Source organism: Eretmochelys imbricata, chromosome 2 (genome assembly GCF_965152235.1).
Source record: "Eretmochelys imbricata isolate rEreImb1 chromosome 2, rEreImb1.hap1, whole genome shotgun sequence".
In the NCBI taxonomy this organism is placed as follows: Eukaryota; Metazoa; Chordata; order Testudines; family Cheloniidae; genus Eretmochelys; species Eretmochelys imbricata.
In genome coordinates this window covers 204,140,659-204,160,611 of record NC_135573.1, presented here as the reverse complement: position 1 = coordinate 204,160,611, position 19,953 = coordinate 204,140,659, and the positions used below count along the sequence as shown (strand labels likewise).

General features: G+C 43.9%; 1 protein-coding gene across 5 annotated transcripts in view; it reads left to right on the top strand.

Moving 5' to 3' along the window:
• Nucleotides 1–19,953, top strand: part of OXNAD1 (oxidoreductase NAD binding domain containing 1) — a 41,791-nt gene extending 21,838 nt beyond the window's left edge. For all 5 annotated transcript variants that reach the window (XM_077811306.1, XM_077811305.1, XM_077811302.1 and 2 more), the window contains 3 exons: nt 10,665–10,907; nt 18,681–18,789; nt 19,546–19,953. In XM_077811306.1, coding sequence (XP_077667432.1) covers nt 10,665–10,907; nt 18,681–18,789; nt 19,546–19,700 — 507 coding nt within the window. In that variant the 3' untranslated portion in view covers nt 19,701–19,953. The remainder of the gene's footprint in view (nt 1–10,664; nt 10,908–18,680; nt 18,790–19,545) is intronic.

Below are 19,953 nucleotides of genomic sequence, written 5' to 3'. Positions count from 1 at the left end.
GGTTGATCCTAACCCAGCAGTTACCATGTGACCTTGCACTGCACTTCTGCTGCTGTTAAATCAGGTTAGTTTCATGCATCACTGGACTTCAAAAGAAATGACTTGTTTTGAAAGGCTATGTAGAAAATGTAGGACCAATGTCACTGGCTACACACTTAATGATAGTATACAGGGATGTTTCCTATTCCTTTGGTGTTGCTCAGTATGTACTACTGAAAGCCTAACTTAATCTTCCATTTCTGAGGCATCTCTGAAGCTGTTATCCCTCCTTAACACTGCTGTTGAATTTTTTAGGTGAATTCACAGGAAAATACTCAGTTCACATGTAAACTAGTTCAAACGCTGATGCTGCAGAAGAATCCTCAGGATATGAGCTGAGTTTTCTATTAAGCAAGTGCTTTATTTCTGTAATGAGGGAAGGGGAAGGAAAAAATTTAATGACCTCTTTGAATCTTGTGACATTTATTTGGTAGAGAAGCCGTGAGATTTAATTAATTAAAGTTAACTTGTAATGCATTTTGAGATTCCAGGATATAGGACACTTCAGAAATGCTAAATATTATTTGTCTTATTTACTTATTGCACCTGATTTTTTCAAATTCATTTTTTCATATTTAACTTTTAATACCTTATTTATAATAGTATATTTCATCTGCACATTTCTAGTACACTTTATAATCTTAACAACTTCTAGAAGATACACTTCTGTGGATGAAGTTGTAGTGTAGTTTTTTTGCTTTTGATCCATCTTCTTTTTCTCTCTGCCTAAGCCATTTCAATGCAATGCTTGCAATTTTAGTAGAATATGCTAATTCTATGCTACAGGGTGATGCTTCCCCGCCAAATCATCCCAGAATTAATAGTCTTCACTAACATGGTGACTCTTAATAATAAGCTTCTTCTCTAATGTGGTTCCATTAGTAGAGATGCCTAGGTGTGTCTTTCTCATCTGTCAGTCAGGTTATTCCATTGGTCCCTGAACTGCACAGGGGGCTGCTGGTGTAAAAAACAGTTGCCTAAGTCAGAGCCATGCCCCACCCTGAGGCCTGACTGTGCTCATTCTACAAGAGGCCAAGGTGGTGAGGGATACAAAGTGGACAGGGATGGGCACTTTTGTCTCTTCCTGTTTTATTTTCTGGGAGAAAGTCTGTCTTCCCCTATTCCAAGTGGTACTTGACCTCTTCTGAGGCCTGGAAGAAAGAAGGTGCCTCTGTGAGGCATGGAAGAATTGAAAGAGCCTGCCAGTGTGTTGGGAAAAGGAGGAGGAACTGGGCTCAGAAATAACACATACGGATTGTCTAATACCACTTGACTGACAGATAAGAGGAATTCACTCATTTGTCCACATTACACAGTGCAATTAGCAAGGAAAGAAACATTTGGGCTTTAGGGTGATGATGGTAGCCACTGAAGATGCAGCACACCAATACGTGATGATATTAGCTGGCATGATATGACTTTCGAAGACCAATCCTTACTGATGATAAATCCGACTCCTCCAACATTTCTAGCATCATCTCCCTTTCCGAGCCTCACAGCGCTTCCATCCTTCCAGTTGACTTCCAACTCCTTCTTTCGTCAGGTTTCGCAGACACCGAGGGTATCGCATCTTATCCTTTTCTTCTGCTCCATCAGATGGTTTAACGTTTCCTCCCTTGCCAGTGACCTACAATTGTAAGAGTACACAGCAAGGGTTGTCCTTTTCCATGTTGGCCTAGCACCTGACATTTTTAGCAACCTCTCATTGCTCAATTTTTCCTCCACCACTGTAAAACAGTTTGATGATGCGCAGGGAATTAAGACCCATTTACTCATGTTGTTTTAGCCGTTAACTTCAAGCCATCCCACTGGCTAGGCGGGCAGGCATGCATACCTCCTCAAGCTTAGCTAGCCTTCAACCTCTAAGGAGAATGAAAAGCGCTCTTTCCTCTGAGAGAGCAATCCCCCTCCCTGGATTGGATAGTCCGAAACCTTTGTAGCATGGTTAGACCTACCAGGGCATATGCCCCGCTACCATAGCTGTCAGACGGCCAGGGTCACAGCTGCACCACGATGAGGTGGTGAGGTAGGATTTTGCAGTGGCTTTTGCATCTTCAGATGGAGTCAAAAGCGACCCTCAAGGTCATCCAGGCCTACAGTTCCACAAGTGCAGGTGAGGACGAAGAAGTGGAAGAATTCTACTGAGAGCTCGAAAGAGCCCTTGCGCAAAAGTCCACTTACGCTGTCACGATGGGAGATTTCAATGCCAAGGTCGGGCGAGGGAAAGCTGGTGAAAAGTTCATAGGGAGATATAGAATCATAGAATCATAGAATATCAGGGTTGGAAGGGACCCCTGAAGGTCATCTAGTCCAACCCCCTGCTCGAAGCAGGACCAATTCCCAGTTAAATCATCCCAGCCAGGGCTTTGTCAAGCCTGACCTTAAAAACTTCCAAGGAAGGAGATTCCACCACCTCCCTAGGCAACGCATTCCAGTGTTTCACCACCCTCTTAGTGAAAAAGTTTTTCCTAATATCCAATCTAAACCTCCCCCACTGCAACTTGAGACCATTACTCCTCGTTCTGTCATCTGCTACCATTGAGAACAGTCTAGAGCCATCCTCTTTGGACCCCCCTTTCAGGTAGTTGAAAGCAGCTATCAAATCCCCCCTCATTCTTCTCTTCTGCAAGCTAAACAATCCCAGCTCCCTCAGCCTCTCCTCATAAGTCATGTGTTCTAGACCCCTAATCATTTTTGTTGCCCTTCGCTGGACTCTCTCCAATTTATCCACATCCTTCTTGTAGTGTGGGGCCCAAAACTGGACACAGTACTCCAGATGAGGCCTCACCAATGTCGAATAGAGGGGGACGATCACGTCCCTCGATCTGCTCGCTATGCCCCTACTTATACATCCCAAAATGCCATTGGCCTTCTTGGCAACAAGGGCACACTGCTGACTCATATCCAGCTTCTCGTCGACTGTCACCCCTAGGTCCTTTTCCGCAGAACTGCTGCCTAGCCATTCGGTCCCTAGTCTGTAGCGGTGCATTGGATTCTTCCGTCCTAAGTGCAGGACCCTGCACTTATCCTTATTGAACCTCATCACATTTCTTTTGGCCCAATCCTCCAATTTGTCTAGGTCCTTCTGTATCCTATCCCTCCCCTCCAGCATATCTACCACTCCTCCCAGTTTAGTATCGTCCGCAAATTTGCTGAGAGTGCAATCCACACCATCCTCCAGATCATTTATGAAGATATTGAACAAAACCGGCCCCAGGACCGACCCCTGGGGCACTCCACTTGACACCGGCTGCCAACTAGACATGGAGCCATTGATCACTACCCGTTGAGCCCGACAATCTAGCCAGCTTTCTACCCACCCTATAGTGCATTCATCCAGCCCATACTTCCTTAACTTGCTGACAAGAATACTGTGGGAGACCGTGTCAAAAGCTTTGCTAAAGTCAAGAAACAATACATCCACTGCTTTCCCTTCATCCACAGAACCAGTAATCTCATGATAAAAGGCGATTAGATTAGTCAGGCATGACCTTCCCTTGGTGAATCCATGCTGGCTGTTCCTGATCACTTTCCTCTCATGCAAGTACTTCAAGATTGATTCTTTGAGGACCTGCTCCATGATTTTTCCAGGGACTGAGGTGAGGCTGACTGGCCTGTAGTTCCCAGGATCCTCCTTCTTCCCTTTTTTAAAGATTGGCACTACATTAGCCTTTTTCCAGTCATCCGGGACTTCCCCAGTTCGCCACGAGTTTTCAAAGGTAATGGCCAATGGCTCTGCAATCACAGCCGCCAATTCCTTCAGCACTCTCGGATGCAACTCGTCCGGCCTCATGGACTTGTGCACGTCCAGCTTTTCTAAATAGTCCCTAACCACCTCTATCTCCACAGAGGGCTGGCCATCTCTTCCCCATTTTGTGATGCCCAGCGTAGCAGTCTGGGAGCTGACCTTGTCAGTGAAAACAGAGGCAAAAAAAGCATTGAGTACATTAGCTTTTTCCACATCCTCTGTCACTAGGTTGCCTCCCTCATTCAGTAAGGGGCCCACACTTTCCTTGGCTTTCTTCTTGTTGCCAACATACCTGAAGAAACCCTTCTTGTTACTCTTGACATCTCTCGCTAGCTGCAGCTCCAGGTGCGATTTGGCCCTCCTGATTTCATTCCTACATGCCCGAGCAATATTTTTATACTCTTCCCTGGTCATATGTCCAACCTTCCACTTCTTGTAAGCTTCTTTTTTATGTTTAAGATCCGCTAGGATTTCACCGTTAAGCCAAGCTGGTCGCCTGCCATATTTACTATTCTTTTGACTCATTGGGATGGTTTGTCCCTGTAACCTCAACAGGGATTCCTTGAAATAGAGCCAGCTCTCCTGGACTCCTTTCCCCTTCAAGTTAGTCCCCCAGGGGATCCTGGCCATCCCTTCCCTGAGGGAGTCGAAGTCTGCTTTCCTGAAGTCCAGGGTCCGTATCCTGCTGCTTACCTTTCTTCCCTGCGTCAGGATCCTGAACTCAACCAACTCATGGTCACTGCCTCCCAGATTCCCATCCACTTTTGCTTCCCCCACTAATTCTACCCGGTTTGTGAGCAGCAGGTCAAGAAAAGCGCCCCCCCTAGTTGGCTCCTCTAGCACTTGCGCCAGGAAATTGTCCCCTACGCTTTCCAAAAACTTCCTGGATTGTCTATGCACCGCAGTATTGCTCTCCCAGCAGATATCAGGAAAATTAAAGTCACCCATGAGAATCAGGGCATGCGATCTAGTAGCTTCCGTGAGCTGCCGGAAGAAAGCCTCATCCACCTCATCCCCCTGGTCCGGTGGTCTATAGCAGACTCCCATCACTACATCACTCTTGTTGCACACACTTCTAAACTTAATCCAGAGACACTCAGGTTTTTCTACAGTTTCGTACCGGAGCTCTGAGCAGTCATACTGCTCCCTTACATACAGTGCTACTCCCCCACCTTTTCTGCCCTGCCTGTCCTTCCTGAACAGTTTATAACCATCCATGACAGTACTCCAGTCATGTGAGTTATCCCACCAAGTCTCTGTGATTCCAATCACATCATAGTTCCTTGACATCACCAGGACCTCCAGTTCTCCCTGCTTGTTTCCAAGGCTTTGTGCATTCGTATATAAACACTTGAGATAACCTGTTGATCGCCCCTCATTCCCAGTATGGGGCAGGAGCCCTCCCCTCACAGACATTTCTGCCTGTGCTTCCTCCCGGTATCCCGCTTTCCCACTTACCTCAGGGCTTTGGTCTCCTTCCCCCGGTGAACCTAGTTTAAAGCCCTCCTCACTAGGTTAGCCAGCCTGCTGGCAAAGATGCTCTTCCCTCTCTTCGTAAGATGGAGCCCGTCTCTGCCCAGCACTCCTCCTTCATGGAACACCATCCCATGGTCAAAGAATCCAAAGCCTTCTCTCCGACACCACCTGCGTAGCCATTCGTTGACTTCCACGATTCGACGGTCCCTACCCAGGCCTTTTCCTTCCACGGGGAGGATGGACGAGAACACCACTTGCGCCTCAAACTCCTTTATCCTTCTTCCCAGAGCCACGTAGTCCGCAGTGATCCGCTCAAGGTCATTCTTGGCAGTATCATTGGTGCCCACGTGGAGAAGCAGGAAGGGGTAGCGATCCGAGGGCTTGATGAGTCTCGGCAGTCTCTCCGTCACATCGCGAATCTTAGCCCCCGGCAAGCAGCAGACTTCTCGGTTTTCCCGGTCAGGGCGGCAGATAGATGACTCAGTCCCCCGGAGGAGAGAGTCCCCGACCACCACCACCCGCCTTCTCCTCTTGGGAGTGGTGGTCGTGGAACCCCCAACCTCAGGACATCGCATCTCATGCCTTCCAACCAGCGGAGTCTCCTTCTGCTTTCTCGCCCCAGACATATCATCTGGTCTACTCTCCGCAACGGTACCTGCGGAGAGAACATGAAAGCGGTTAGTTACCTGTGTCTGTGTTACTGGAACCCGGACATTCCGCTTACCTCTTCTGGAGGTCACATGTTGCCAAGCTTCTTCACTGGCCTCTTGGCTCCTCTGTGCAACCTGCTCTATATCTTTAGAGCTTTGTGCCCCTAGAAGCCTATCCTGAGTTTTGTCTAGAAAATCCTCAGTTTCTCGTATGCAACGCAGGGTCGTTATCTGTTGCTCCAGACCTTCAATCTTCTCGTCCAATATGGAGACCAGCTTGCACTTTGTACAGACAAAGTCGCTTCTGTACTGTGGAAGAAAGACAAACATGGCACATCCAGTGCAGGTCACAACAGCTGAACCCCCCCCTTCCATATCACTTTCCTACTATGAGCTTCCTCAGAGCAGTTTGCAAGACGTAAGCCTCACCGGGCTCACTCCAGGCGAACTCCCAGGCAAACTCCTGCTGTGAGCTGCTCTGCTGTCCCCCGCTGCTCAGCTGGTTCGCCGCCGCTCAGCTGGTTCGCGAAGCTCTGGCTATTTTTAAACAGCCAGGCTTCCCTGACGCAAACAGACAGACACCCTAATGCCCGCCCCCTGCAGGCTAGCAGCCAATCAGACACTCACGCAGGCTCTCACACTGCCCTCCCAGCAAACACACGCTCGGATACTTCCTTAGCAAGCAAACACACACACACTCGGATACTTACCAGTCCCAGGCAAACTCCTGCTGTGGCAGTGGCGAAAGGAATGAAAGAGGAGAGAGCCTGGTAGCGATGGCAGAAACGAAAGAACTGTACGTGTCAAACACCTGGTAAAAAAAGAAGACCACAAGAAGGTGGACATGGATCGCACCAAACGCGAAGAGCAAGAATGAAATTTAGTCAATAAAAGGCGCATCGTTCAAGATGTCTCTGTGGTGCAGCCTTTCAGCACTGGCAGTGACCATCACCTGCTTAGAGCGAAGTTGATTTTTGACAAAGCAGTGGAAAAGCAGGTATAACAGATGGCAAACGGGAAACAGCGGCTGAAGACATTTGATGAAGCAAAGCTAAAGAAAGCGATTTCTGGGTTTGACTGGAGCCAGATGGAAAAATGCGAGGAGAACTATAGTATCTTTGCTGACAAGCTGAGACGTTGCATAAAAGCAGCTGAAATTGAAAAACTGAAGAAGGCGAAGGGAAGACTCTCGAATGAAACAAAAAGCTCGTTGGAGAAGTGGAGAAACGTGAAAAGGAGCTCTGATAATAACCTCAAGTACTCCATCCATTCTGTGCAAGCTTATACGTCGAAAACTGAAGGACAACTTTGAGAACTTCCGGAAAGAAAAGCTCCTCAAAACAGCTGAATCATGCAAGAGCCTCAGGTCATGCAAGCAGGAATTGATGCAATATAGATTGAGCGTAACAGCATTGAAGAGCAAGGACGGAGAGACGGTAATTGACAGAGCAGGGATGGAGGAGGTCTGCAAGGACTTCTCTACAGAACTGTTCAAATCAAGAATCAACGTCCCTCTCCCAATGCTCCAAGAGTCAGAAGAACGCATCCCCCCAGTAATAGTCAGCGAAGTCCGAAGCCCACTACACCAGATGAAGAAGGGAAAAGCTCCAGGCAAAGATGGAATAACGTCAGAAATGATTTCTGCAGGAGGCAAAATGCTTTGGAAGGCCCTCACTTTAAGATTTAGTCAATATATTGGAGAAGGAAAGATAACATCAAACTGGAAGGAGTCGAATACCATCTTGCTGCACAAGAAGGGCGATTAAGAAAGTCTTAAGAACTACTACTCTGTATGCCTGCTCTCTCACATCTACAAGCTCTTTACAAAGAAGAACAGACTCTCACAGAGTCTGGATGAACAACAGCCGAGAGAGCAGGCAGGGTTTTGAAGAAATTTCAGCATGATTGACCATATATTTACCCTTAGGCAGCTCCTAGAAAGAGCGAGGGAATACAGACTCCCGCTGTCCATTGCTTTCGTCGACTATGAAAAGGCCTTTGATAGCGTCGAGTTTAACGCAATATTAAAGGCACTCGCAGAGCAGGGCATTAACATGCAGTACATCAGTTTGTTGAAGGAAGCAAATACTGGATGTACAACAGACATTACTCTCCTCGAAACTCTCCTCCGCATCCCAATCGAGAAAGGCATAAAGCAAGAAGATATGATTTCACCGAAACTATTCACTGCCTGCCTCGAAATGGTTATGAACAAGATCAATTGGAGGAGTGGTGTCAACATAAACAGAAAACGATTATCCCATCTCAGATTAGTGGACGACATCGTACTAATTGCCGAAAGCACCAACCAACTGCAGAGCATGCTACGAGGACTTGACAAGAAAAGCAGTCAGGTCAGCCTGAAAATGAACCGCTGCAAAACGAAATACATGCGATCAGACATCTTACGAAAAGCCCGAATAACGGTAAGAGGAGAAGAAATCGACAAAGTGGTACAGTACATATATTTGGGCCAAGAAGTTAATATGCGCCAAGACCTGAACGGAGATCTCTCACGAAGGATTCAGGCAGGATGGTGTGCGTTTAATTCCATCAAAGACATCCCCAAAGGAAAAAATCGACAAGACCACACGTACAAATATCTTCAGTTCAACAGTGCTGCCAGCCATGCTGTATGGCAGTGAAACGTGGGCACTGACGAAGAGAGAATAGTAGCTGTCTGTAGCTGAAAGGGCAATGGAACAAGCTATGTTGGGAATTTCCCTTCTGGATCACATCCCAAATGAAATGATCAGAGAACACAGAGGTGTGAAAGGTATTGTTGTGGAAAGCAAACATAACAAGATGCAATGGGTGGGCCACACAGCACGGCTCACGAACAATAGGTGGACCACAATCATTGCTGAGTGGTACCTGCGAGAACAGAAAAGACGACCCGGTTGGCTTCCAAGAAGATGGGAAGATTACATTGTTAAACGTTTCGGATGAATGTGGAGAAGAAAGGGAAGAGCGCGAGAAGAATGGCAGATGTGTTGTGATCGGCGCAGTCTTAACGACAGCTGAAAACCAATTGATCCAGGTGATTGTAGTCACTTTATGGACCTCCTGCTTCCTTACAATCCTAGTTGTATGTAACACTCTGCTTCAAAGGATCTTTCCTCATCTTGGTACAGGTAGTCTTTTGGGGCATGGACCTTTACTTAATATATGCCTGTCGCTGATGGAAATCTACTCTTCATAGTAGACGTGACTGACACAATGTCACTTAACTCTAAGCCCAAGATTCGCCTTTTTGATTTTGCTTTACTTATTGGTTTGTAAAGCACTTAAGACAGTAATTTCTCGGTCTGTTGGAGCCTGACAAGTGACTAGCTTAATCTTCAGGTTCACTTCATAAATGGTTTTGTAGTAGTAGCATCCCACCAAAATGACAAATAAGGGTCAGTCTTTTAGCCTCCTGCCTCAACATTTTCTTTTTAGTTTTTTCTCACCTTAACATGAAGTGATTTGGCCTCGTCTGTTTCAATTGCTATTTCCTGATAGTAGAAGCGACTTTCTGGAGGCAGCACTTTTTGTCTGTGACTGATGAATTGCTGTTCCTGGAAGATTTTTTTCCCCTTTTCTTGTATTTTTATCTCTCCTTTTTTTGTTTGTCCCTCTTTCCTGTTCTTCCCCATCTGCGTGGTCTAGAGTGAGAACATACGATTCTGATCAGGAGTTCTGTCTTCTATTCCTGGTACTGCTGCTAACTCGTGACCTTGGACAACTTGCTTAATTTCTCTATCTCCATTTCCCCCTTCATGCAAGGGTGTCAGTCTGAAATTGAAAAAGCTTTCTCATATTCCAAGAGAACATTATCCCAGTGTCAGAGTAGCAGCCGTGTTAGTCTGTATTCACAAAAAGAAAAGGAGTACTTGTGGCACCTTAGAGACTAACAAATTTATTTGAATATCATCTTTTGTGAGCTACAAGTTGTAGCTCACGAAAGCTTATGCTCAAATAAATTTGTTAGCCTCTAAGGTGCCACAAGTCCTCCTTTTCTTTTTATTATCCCAGTGTGATATACTTAAGGCAGTTTCACTTTTCCATGTAATAAACTTTCTTTGCAGAGTTGCTCCCAGAAACTACCTCTATTCATATGTGGCTGGAATTTTGATTTTGAGGGGGAAAGGGTAACGTTTTTACCATGTGATTTTTGTAGTAGTTTAATAAAGCAGATAGAAATATCACTGTAAGAGAAGTTTCTTTTAGGAGGTTCTCTCCTTTTTTTGGAGTGGCAGTGGGGAAGACTGTCCTTTTAGGTCCACAAAACTGCAGCATGACTTCCTCCTGTAGCCTGACTCCTTTCCCCTTAGCGGAGCCTTTCTGAGAATAAGGGCCCTGGACTTAATGGGAATCTCAGACTTTAACCTTGGATCTTCACAACAACACACATTTTCATTGTGAAAAAATCCTAACATAAATCACTCCTTAGTGTGAAATATCCTGCATCAGCCCTCATGGGGGAATGTCATCAGTCCTTCTTTATCAGGAAAGTGCCTTGGCCTGAAGGCAAAAAACAGGCCCCTTCAGGGCACTCAACCAACTGACTTCAGATAACTGGGTTGATTTTGAGTGTGTGTTTTTAAAATACTTGGGCTTCCCCTCACGGGTAAAATATGTAAAAACTAACATTGATTATCTTATTCTGAAGCCCAGCTTGTCTTATGATTTAGTGATGAATGACAACTTGTATTTTGTCCATTGCTTTTAGTTAAAGTTAAAATATTATCTTTTTTTTCTGCCCCTAGTGCTCCCTTGACTCAGTAGTGGCTCTGCGAGTGGGAGGCAATTTCTTCTTTGATCCTCAACCTGCTGACTCCCCTGTAAACCTTGTGCTGATTGCAGGGGGAGTAGGAATCAACCCATTGTTTTCCATACTGCTACATGTAGCAGATTTTCATAGAAATCAAGAGAGTGAAGAAAATGGGTATAAAATGGGAACAGTGAAGCTGTACTATAGTGCAAAAAACACAAATGAACTCTTATTTAAGGTAGGTAAAAGGAAAGAGGTTTTTTTTTAATTGTTTTTTCTTTTTAGAAGGCTTATTGTTCAGTTTGTTCGTATTAATGTAGTGAGAAGGAGTGCTACTCATAGACCAGGCCCCTCTTGCGCTAAGTGCTCTACAAACACAGAACAAAAAAACCTGTCCCTGCCTCAAGAAGCTTGCATATCTTTTTTCCTGCTCCCATTGACTTCTGTGGTGCAGAATCAGGCCCTGTATGTGTAAATGTTCTGCCTTTCCCCCCTTGTTGCTATTTTTATTGAACTTAAATACCTTTGATTTGCTTTCTGTTTGGGAACATCTGACCTTATGATCCAGTGTAATGGTTGCCAAAGAGACAATTGAAAGTTAGTCACAGGGTTGTCAAGTCGATCTATAAAACCAGTTCTACTGGAAAATGTCTTCTGAAAAATTCTTGCTAAAATTACGTACAGGCCCATACATGTTCGTGTATCTTCAAGGTGCCCACATTTGCAAAAATTGCAGAGTCAGGAAGCAACATCAGTACATGCGGGGGAACTTCTAAACTAATATAGGCTTGTGGCATTAACCACAGTTGCAGTTAAAGCACAAACGTTTCCAAAATAAGCCTTTCAAATTTCTAGTCAAAAAGCTATGATTCTTGTACAGATCTAGACAAATTACCTCCTCAAAGACAATTAGCCAATTTTTCAAAAGTTGCATCTTATTTTTGATGCCTCTATTTCTGAGTACTCTTCTTAAGACACTGATTTATCATTCCTGATAATCAGACCTTTGGTATTTAAAGCTGAGTATATGAAACTAGAGACCACTCTTGAAAACACATTGTATAGTTACACTGATAGAATTTCAGAGAAGCTTGATTCAGCTTTTTTCCGATTATGTGATTCACATTCTTGGCTTGTACAATAAGAATTTATCAAACTGATCAAAATTGTTGCTCCAAAACATTTTTGCTCCATGTAAACCATAACTGAATATTGAAGTATTACACCCTGTTGAATATATCTGTACACATCGAATGGCTGAACATATTTATTGGTATTGTTTCAAAAGATTTGGTGAATGTAGTGCTGCTGACTGTTGTTGGATTGATAGCCCCTCAGATTGATGTCCTTTCCCCACAGAACAGCAGCATGTGTTATGCAGCATTATTTTTCAGCATGCAGAAGAGGTACAGGTGAAGTGCAAGTTTGTCAACAGTATCCCGCAAATGTGTGTCAGAATCCTGGTCCAGAGATTAAAGGGTTATTTGGTCTCCCTGTTCATTTGGTTCTTGCCCTCCCAACAGAGGTAGCAGCAGTTCTCCTCTGCTTTTTTGTGACGTGAAGATATGCACTAGGACAGGTGGGAGGGCCACATCTGAGTATAAAAATTGCATGGCGGGCCATGAATACTCACAAAATTGGGGGGTTGGGGTGCAAGAGGGGGTGAGGGCTCCGGCCGTGGGTGCAGGCTCTGGGGTGGGGCAGGGGGTGGGGGTGGGGGGTGGAAGGGCTCCAGCTGGGAGTGCAGGCTCTGGGGTGGGGCTGGGATTGAGGGGTTTGGAGGGCAGGAGGGGGATCAGGACTAAGGCAGGGGGTTGGTCCCGGGATGGAAGAGGGGGCTCGGGTGTAGGCAGGCTCTGGGAGGTGCTTACCTCAAGCAGCTCCTGGAAGCAGCAGCATGTCCCCCCTCTCGCTCCTATGAAGAGGCACGACCAGGCGGATCTGTGTGCTGCTCCATCTGCACGCGCCACCCTCGCAGCTACCAGAAGCAGCGGCATGCCCCCCTACAGCTCCTACGTGGAGGAGTGGCGCCAGCCATGTGGCTCTGCGTGCTTCCCCATCTGCAGGCACCTCCCTTGCAGCTCCCATTCGCCGTGGTTCCTGGCCAGTGGGAGCTGCAGGGGTGGTATTTGAGGCGGGGGCAATGTGTGTAGGAGCTGGAGTGGGGACATGCCACTGCTTCCAAGATCTGCGCAGCAAGACCCTGACCCCACTCCCCGGCAAGAGCTTGACGGCCAGATTAAAAGGCCTGATGGGCTGGATGTGGCCCACGGGTCGTAGTTTGCCCACTCCTGCACTTGGAACTGGAGTAAATTATACATGGGCCGCTAAACAGCTGTCATATAGCCATGGCTTGTTTATTACAGAACTGGGCTGGATTTAGTGACCTCGTGGTGAAAAGTTCTCATTAACAATCTACTCATTGCTATTATTTTTAATGTATCAATACTATTTCAACCAATGGAAGGAAACTTTTTCATAGAGGTATAGTGTATTTTTATCTGTATGCTCTGCCTTACTGATGTACCCTGTATTTTTTTTTTACTGTACTATTGTTGACCTGCTATGTCAGACATGCCAACCCTCCCTTATTTTTGGTAATATCTTGATTTTTTTTTACATGTAATTATGAAATTACTATGTCAGCCTTAAATCTTTCAATTTTTCAAGTGTGCACACGCATATATATATATATATATATATATATATATATATATATTTTTTAAATGTATGCCTGTCACTAACCACCACTCAGGTCCTACGAATATAGCAAATAGTATTGTGGCCGCTGTGGCACATGCCCAGACTGCACAGTGAGGGTCTGATAAGAGGCAAGCCATGATGGTTTAGAATGGGTTGGGGCACTGCTGAATTAACCGCTCAAACCACAGGCTGTGTGTTGGGCTCTAGCTGCCCCATGTATACCCTGCTGGACTATGTTAATGTGCTGTATATACCTAGAGCATGCCAGGAGGGGCCGCCTGCAGCCGTGAGAGCACAACATGCAGCCTGTGCTGTGGCCCTACAGATAGTCACTGCAGCTTGTCTTCCATTAAACCCTTACCAGGGAGTCTGTAGGGGAAGAGAAGCCAGAGGGGTTGGAGGAGGCAATGACAGTAAGAGTAGGAGAGAGGGAACGTGACAGAGGAGAGAGAAGAGGAGGATCATCATCCTGGGAAGGAGGTCCAGGGCGAGGACTGACCAAGATAATTGAGGCTCTAAGTGGCATAGGCAGGCAGCTTTCTGCTTCCCTCTACCTGCCTTTGACCATAGACATGGAAAGGATGGGGGAGGTCCTGGTTTCTTTAGGGGGAAGGGAAGGGAGGTGGGAAGAGGTCCAAGCAACTTCCCTAATTTTTTTCCATAAACATCTCTAAAAGTCTCAGAGCAAAGTTGGTATCTCTGTTATGTCTTGATTATATCTGGATGTAATAAGCTGAATCTATAACATTTTTAAATGTAACCAAATTAAAAATAACAAATTTCACACCCAGAAATGTCAAGAGACTGAGAATTTTCTTGCATAATTTGAAAACACAAAAAGTCACTTTTTTTTTGCATGAAATTTTGCATATGTGAATTTCAAATAGCTGGGTTTGGTCAAATTTATACTCAAGAGTTTTGACAAAATTAAATAGAGATGGTAGCACAGGGCTGGGAATAACGCTTTCTTACATCAATGGGGTGCCAAGGCTAAAAAATATTAGCAATTATGAGGTGCTCCGAATTTGCTAATGCTAGGTGTGTAAGTACCGATATAGATTTTCTTCAAACAACATTTTTTTAAGTTGCTTCTGTTTCCTAACTCGAAAATGTGAAAACACAAGTTAATTGGGGGAAAAAGCTGTTAGTTCTGTGTTTTTGCCAGCCCTAGTTTTGATCAACCATCATGTTGGTGCTACATCTCATAATACTGTGTTCGTTGTTTAGTAGAATAGAGTCCTTGTGATAATACTTTGCTATCATCTCAATGTTTGTGTGACAGTTTAAGAATTGAGTAGTACAGCACTTGGATGTAGGGTCGCTGATAATACTGTTAATGTCCAATCAGCACAGCTTCCATAAGGGAAAATTGTCTCTCTAATGAGTTAGGTTTCTCTGAAGAACTCAGTGGCTTTTGGTCATAAAGGATTGAAGAAAATAAATACTAGGTAAAGGGCAAAGATCTGTGTGGATCTGAAAAATGGCTGATCAGTGTGATCTGCTCCTCTGAATGTGGATAAGTAAATGGGTTGAATGCCTCAGGCTGGGGTCACTACTGGGTTTGGTTTAATATATTAATGACTTGGAGGAAGTAGACAGTGAATGGGTGAAAACTTCAGGTGAAACAATATTTTGGTTTGCAAAGACTGAAGTTTAGGAAATTATCACATTAGGGGATTGAGTAGCAAGATGGCTGAGGTTAACCAAGGTAAAATGCAAGGTGAAGCCTGTTAGTATAACATTGTCTAAAGTGCTCATATCTGCCGGTAGACTCTGACTTCTGTTATTCTCCTGAGTGAAAAAAAGAGAGTCAATCTGTGTTGGTCAGTGAAGGTATCTATCCATTGCATAGCCAAATTAGAATAAAATAATTTCTTGCATATGAAATGAGTAAAATAATGCAGAAGCTGTTGTGACATTTGGCAATGATTTGCCCTCATCTAATGAAATGTCTGCATGTTTGATCACAGCACTTTAATGATATAGTTACAAAGGCAAGGAAGATGGCTATAAGAATGTCAGGGCTACTTGTATCCAGTGATTCTATAGTGGGGTTGTTTAGTGTCTCAGGGACAGGAGTTAGGGACTTAATATATTAAACTATTGCAAAGAACTGATGAGTCCCTCTTCTTAGTTACTAAAACCCTGTTGCATAGTATGAGATGACGCTATGAAATTAAAAGACAGGCTATTTAGATATAAAAGGTAATGTTTCTTACAGTGTCTGTAAGAAAAATAATCTGGAAACTGTATGATGCTTGCAGCAAGTCCTCTGTTTGTCATGCTATTTAGATTACAAGGTCTTTGGGATGCAGACCATCTCTCACAGTGGGTCTGTATAGTGTCTAACAGAAAGGGGCCTCTTATTGGGGCCTATAGACTTCATTGTAATACAAACAATAAGCAATACATTGAGGGGGGGAAGTGGGTAATTACATCATCCTTGTTTCTCAGTTGTGCTAGGCAAGTCAAAATTAATCAAACCTTATGCATCCAGTTGAAAGGTAGATTGTCTGCAGGACACAGTAAAAAATTTTCCTTCTACACGCAGTATTGCATAATTAAGCCAGATGCATCCTGCGGGGCAGAGAAGGTGTTTGCTTCCACTAAAGCATCTAATGTTCTTTGCTGCTGGGGGCAGAACAACACACTTGCATCAATAGCTTCATTCAGTAGAACAATTACTAATGTTCCTGTGTGTTTTATAAATAAATATATACCATTTTTAATGGGGGTTGGGGTGTCCATATGTTCTAGAAAATCTACCTCTGCAATTTTGTGAGAGCATAGCCTTTGTATTTGAACATTTTTGCAAGAGAACAGAGTGTGATAATGAGATGTGACTAGAGATTGCATTGCCACATTTGAATGATTTATTATGCATGTTCTTTCTTCATGATCTCTTGAAATTTAGCATTCAGAATATGTATGAAAATGCTTTGATAAATTGGTACACCAGGATGGGGCACACATGATCATGGCTTGGTGCTCCTTGTTATCATGAGACAACTCCATAGTAAACTCCCCAGGAAACCTTTAGTGCTTCAGCAAGGATACAGAGGACCCTTTAACCCCCAAGAAAAATACTTGTGAAGTAGACCTTCCTTTCTGTCACCTTGTCAAGTTACAATAAATCATTGCTCTGACAGTTACTCTTTTGCATGCTCTTAAGCAACTTCATAGGCAGTTACTGTTGCTTAACTCTTTGAAAATGTAGCTCTATGGTATATTACCCACTATATACATTATGCCATATTAATGTAGTTCCTGCCAGTCTCTGCTTAAATAGCTGTCTCAAGTTTCTTTAAATGTGAACGTGACTGTTCTTCCCTTCCCACCTCCCAGTCACTTATGCGAAGGGAGATCTTTTCCCCAGTGGGGAATCTCATTGTCCAGCTGCCATATCTGTTTTGTACATTAGTTGTCAGTTGGCAGATTCAGCCAGACAGAATAAAGAAAACCACCTCTGGCGCAAGGATGCTGGGGAAGCACTGCCTTTCTCTGCACCAGTTTTTGTCCCTGAGGTTTGTGTAGAATCATGGCCTGCACTCCTTGAGAGTGAATGTATAGGCAATACATGTACAAGTAAGGGGGAAGTCTGTGAATCTGCTTGGGAACCTGCTTAGCCAGGTCCTGATGTCTCCAATCTTTGGGAGAAGATTTGTCTCAAAAGTACCACAGAACACTGCACAGTTCCATATTATTGCTAACTTCCGTTCCAAAGATATGCAGGGAAGTAAAAATGGGTCCGTATGAGGGGTATTGGCAGAGCTGTTTGCAGAATTGTCTGCCTGTATGCCTTATCCTATTTGAAGTCCTCTTACTTTCATGAACACTGAAGTTCACCCCAAAATTAAAAACAAGTCTTCAAAGTGAGTTCAAGAACTTCTCTATATACTTCTCTGTATATACACTGCAGTCAGTCTCGTTCTTATTGACTGGGAGACCCATGACAGTTTGCTCATACTAGTGGGTAAACAAACAAATGATAAAACAATCCAGGATACTATCACAGAATAGTTTGGTTTTACTTCATAATAATCTAGCAAATATACTATAATATACTTTCTTTAAAATGAATTTGTAGAGCACTACCAATGCCTTTTATAGTTATGAAAGCCCTAAGTAGCTTAGAATCTAGATCAGGGGTGGGCAAACTATAGCCCGGGGGCTGGATCTGGACTGCCAGCAGTTTTAAGCCGGCCTTGGAGCTCCCACTGGGGAGTGGGGTCTGGGGCTTGCCGCACTCCAGCCGGGGAGCAGGATTGGAGGGTGCTCCACGCTGCTTCCGGAAACGTAGGAGCCAAAGTGGGGACATAGCTGCTGCTTCTGGGAGCTGCTTGAGGTAAGCACTGCCTGGAGCCTGCACCCCGAGCCTCTCCCCGCACTCCAACCTCCTACCCTAGCCCTGATCCCCCTCTTACCCTCTGAATCCCTCGGTCCCAGCCCGGAGCACCCTCCTACACCCCAAACTCCTCATCCCCAGCCGGAGCCCTCCCGCACCCTGAACTCTTCATTTCTGGCCCCACCCTGGAGTCTGCACCCCCAACCCCAATTTTGTGAGCATTCATGGCCCACCAAACAATTTCTATTCCAAGATGTGGCCCTTGGTCCAAAAGGTTTTCCCACCCCTGATCTAGATAGTAACTGATGAAGTCGTAGTTGTGAGACCTCATTACAGCACTTGTCTAGTACGTTTTCACTGAGGCTTGGCATGAGGCCACTGGGGTTTTGGTGAGAATGATCACATTTGTGGATTACAGAATTGAGAATTAGTGAGTTTCTACTCAGGGTATTAATAGGATTAAAATTTATCCTGTAGATGGTTTTAATTTTTTTAAAAATAGGCCAGTAACATTACCAAGTGAAGGTGGTTCCAGGCTTGGACCTAAAGCACTGAAATGCACAACTTGTTCATTTTAAAGTAAAAACATCAGGTTTCTGGAAGGTGGAGGGAGGAAATGGGGACCACTTTGCCTTTTTTGACAGCTTCACAGCTGCAAGAGGAGAAGCCACAAAAGAGCGGAAATAGTTACAAGATGCAAGTGTGGATTAATTACAAACAGTTGCAGAAATGGAGAAAAACATCAGCAATATAATTGGTTGCATATTCAGATTCCAGATAAAGAAGTCCAAAGTCCTTAAAGTTCTGGCTTGTTAAAACTCAAACCATCAAATTCTTAAATAGAGAGTATGATGTGCAGAATCTTAGTAGATAGTACAATCAACCATGTTCTGGGATTCTGTGTACACATCTGCTTTGATTTAATAGACTCTGTGGTATGACCAAGTATGTTTAACATTCCAGAATAATATCTTTGGTTTGATGAACGAATTTCCTGGAAAGATCACATGCAGTTTCCATGTTACCCAACAGAGTTCACAAATCTGTGAAGAACTTCAGCCGTATATCACTGGTATGTACTTTGTTGATGCCTAGAGATGTTAAAGTAATTGATTCAGTGGGAGTTATGACTTTAGTGTTGTTCAGCCTATACTTTTAGAGAGGTTTGATGTGCATAATATAATGCTTTACAATATCTAAAAAATCATACAAAATGGGTAGGAGCCCAGTGGAGAATGGGAAAATTTGTACATGAGAAACATGAATGATTTAATTTTATGTACTTTTTGGTCCTCTGAATTATCTCAGAAGTGCTTGCACAAGTTCTGTGTTACACTTATGGCTGAATTGCTTCTACTTGCTGTTAATTCTTATTTACATTTCATACCCAGTCCACTCCCCTGTGTGTTCAACACTTATATTTACTTTGCTTAAAGCTGCAATGACAAAGCAGGATAAACCCATGGCCTTTAAGGTGTCCTTGGCATAGAGAGAGAGATCTATTCTCAACGAAACATGGGATATTTTAGTTTTACAGTATTGTGTTACTCTTAATGGTAGTTGAAGAACTAATGTCCTGTAAATTGACACTGTATTTTCTTAAACACTGATCTACGCTTTCAGCTTACTAAGTGGTTTTGGATGCCTCTGTGTGGGTGTGGTTTCCTAACTTGAGCAACCTTAAACAGGCCTGATTTTCAGAGGACCAGTGTCAAAATGCCAGAATCACTACTCCATGTTAGATATTTATACAGTCAAAAGGCAGTGACCTAAAGTTTCTATCTTCATATGAATTTCTGTTCTTAACTACTTATGTTCTCTTTGGTAGAGGGAAGAATATCTGAAAAGGAACTAGAAAAACATGTGTCTAAGGATACTTTATGGTACATCTGTGGTCCACCTCCAATGATAGAATCTATATCCAAACTACTAGAAAACTTTGGTGTTTCTACAGACTGCATTTACTTTGAAAAGTGGTGGTAGCAACAGCTACTTAGCAGAAAATAAAAACTGAAAACTAATCTATGTATTTTGATAAAAAGTGCCTGAAATGCACAGAAGATGGACTCTACTATGACCTCACTGACTGCAAGATTTCACTTTAGGCACATGAAATCTTCTTGTATCTAGTATCAATTCTTAAATTATCCTATAATGCACTCTGATTTGGGTCATTGTTTTATTGCTTTTGAAAAAAAGCATAATATATTTTATATTAAAGACATGAGCCATTTGA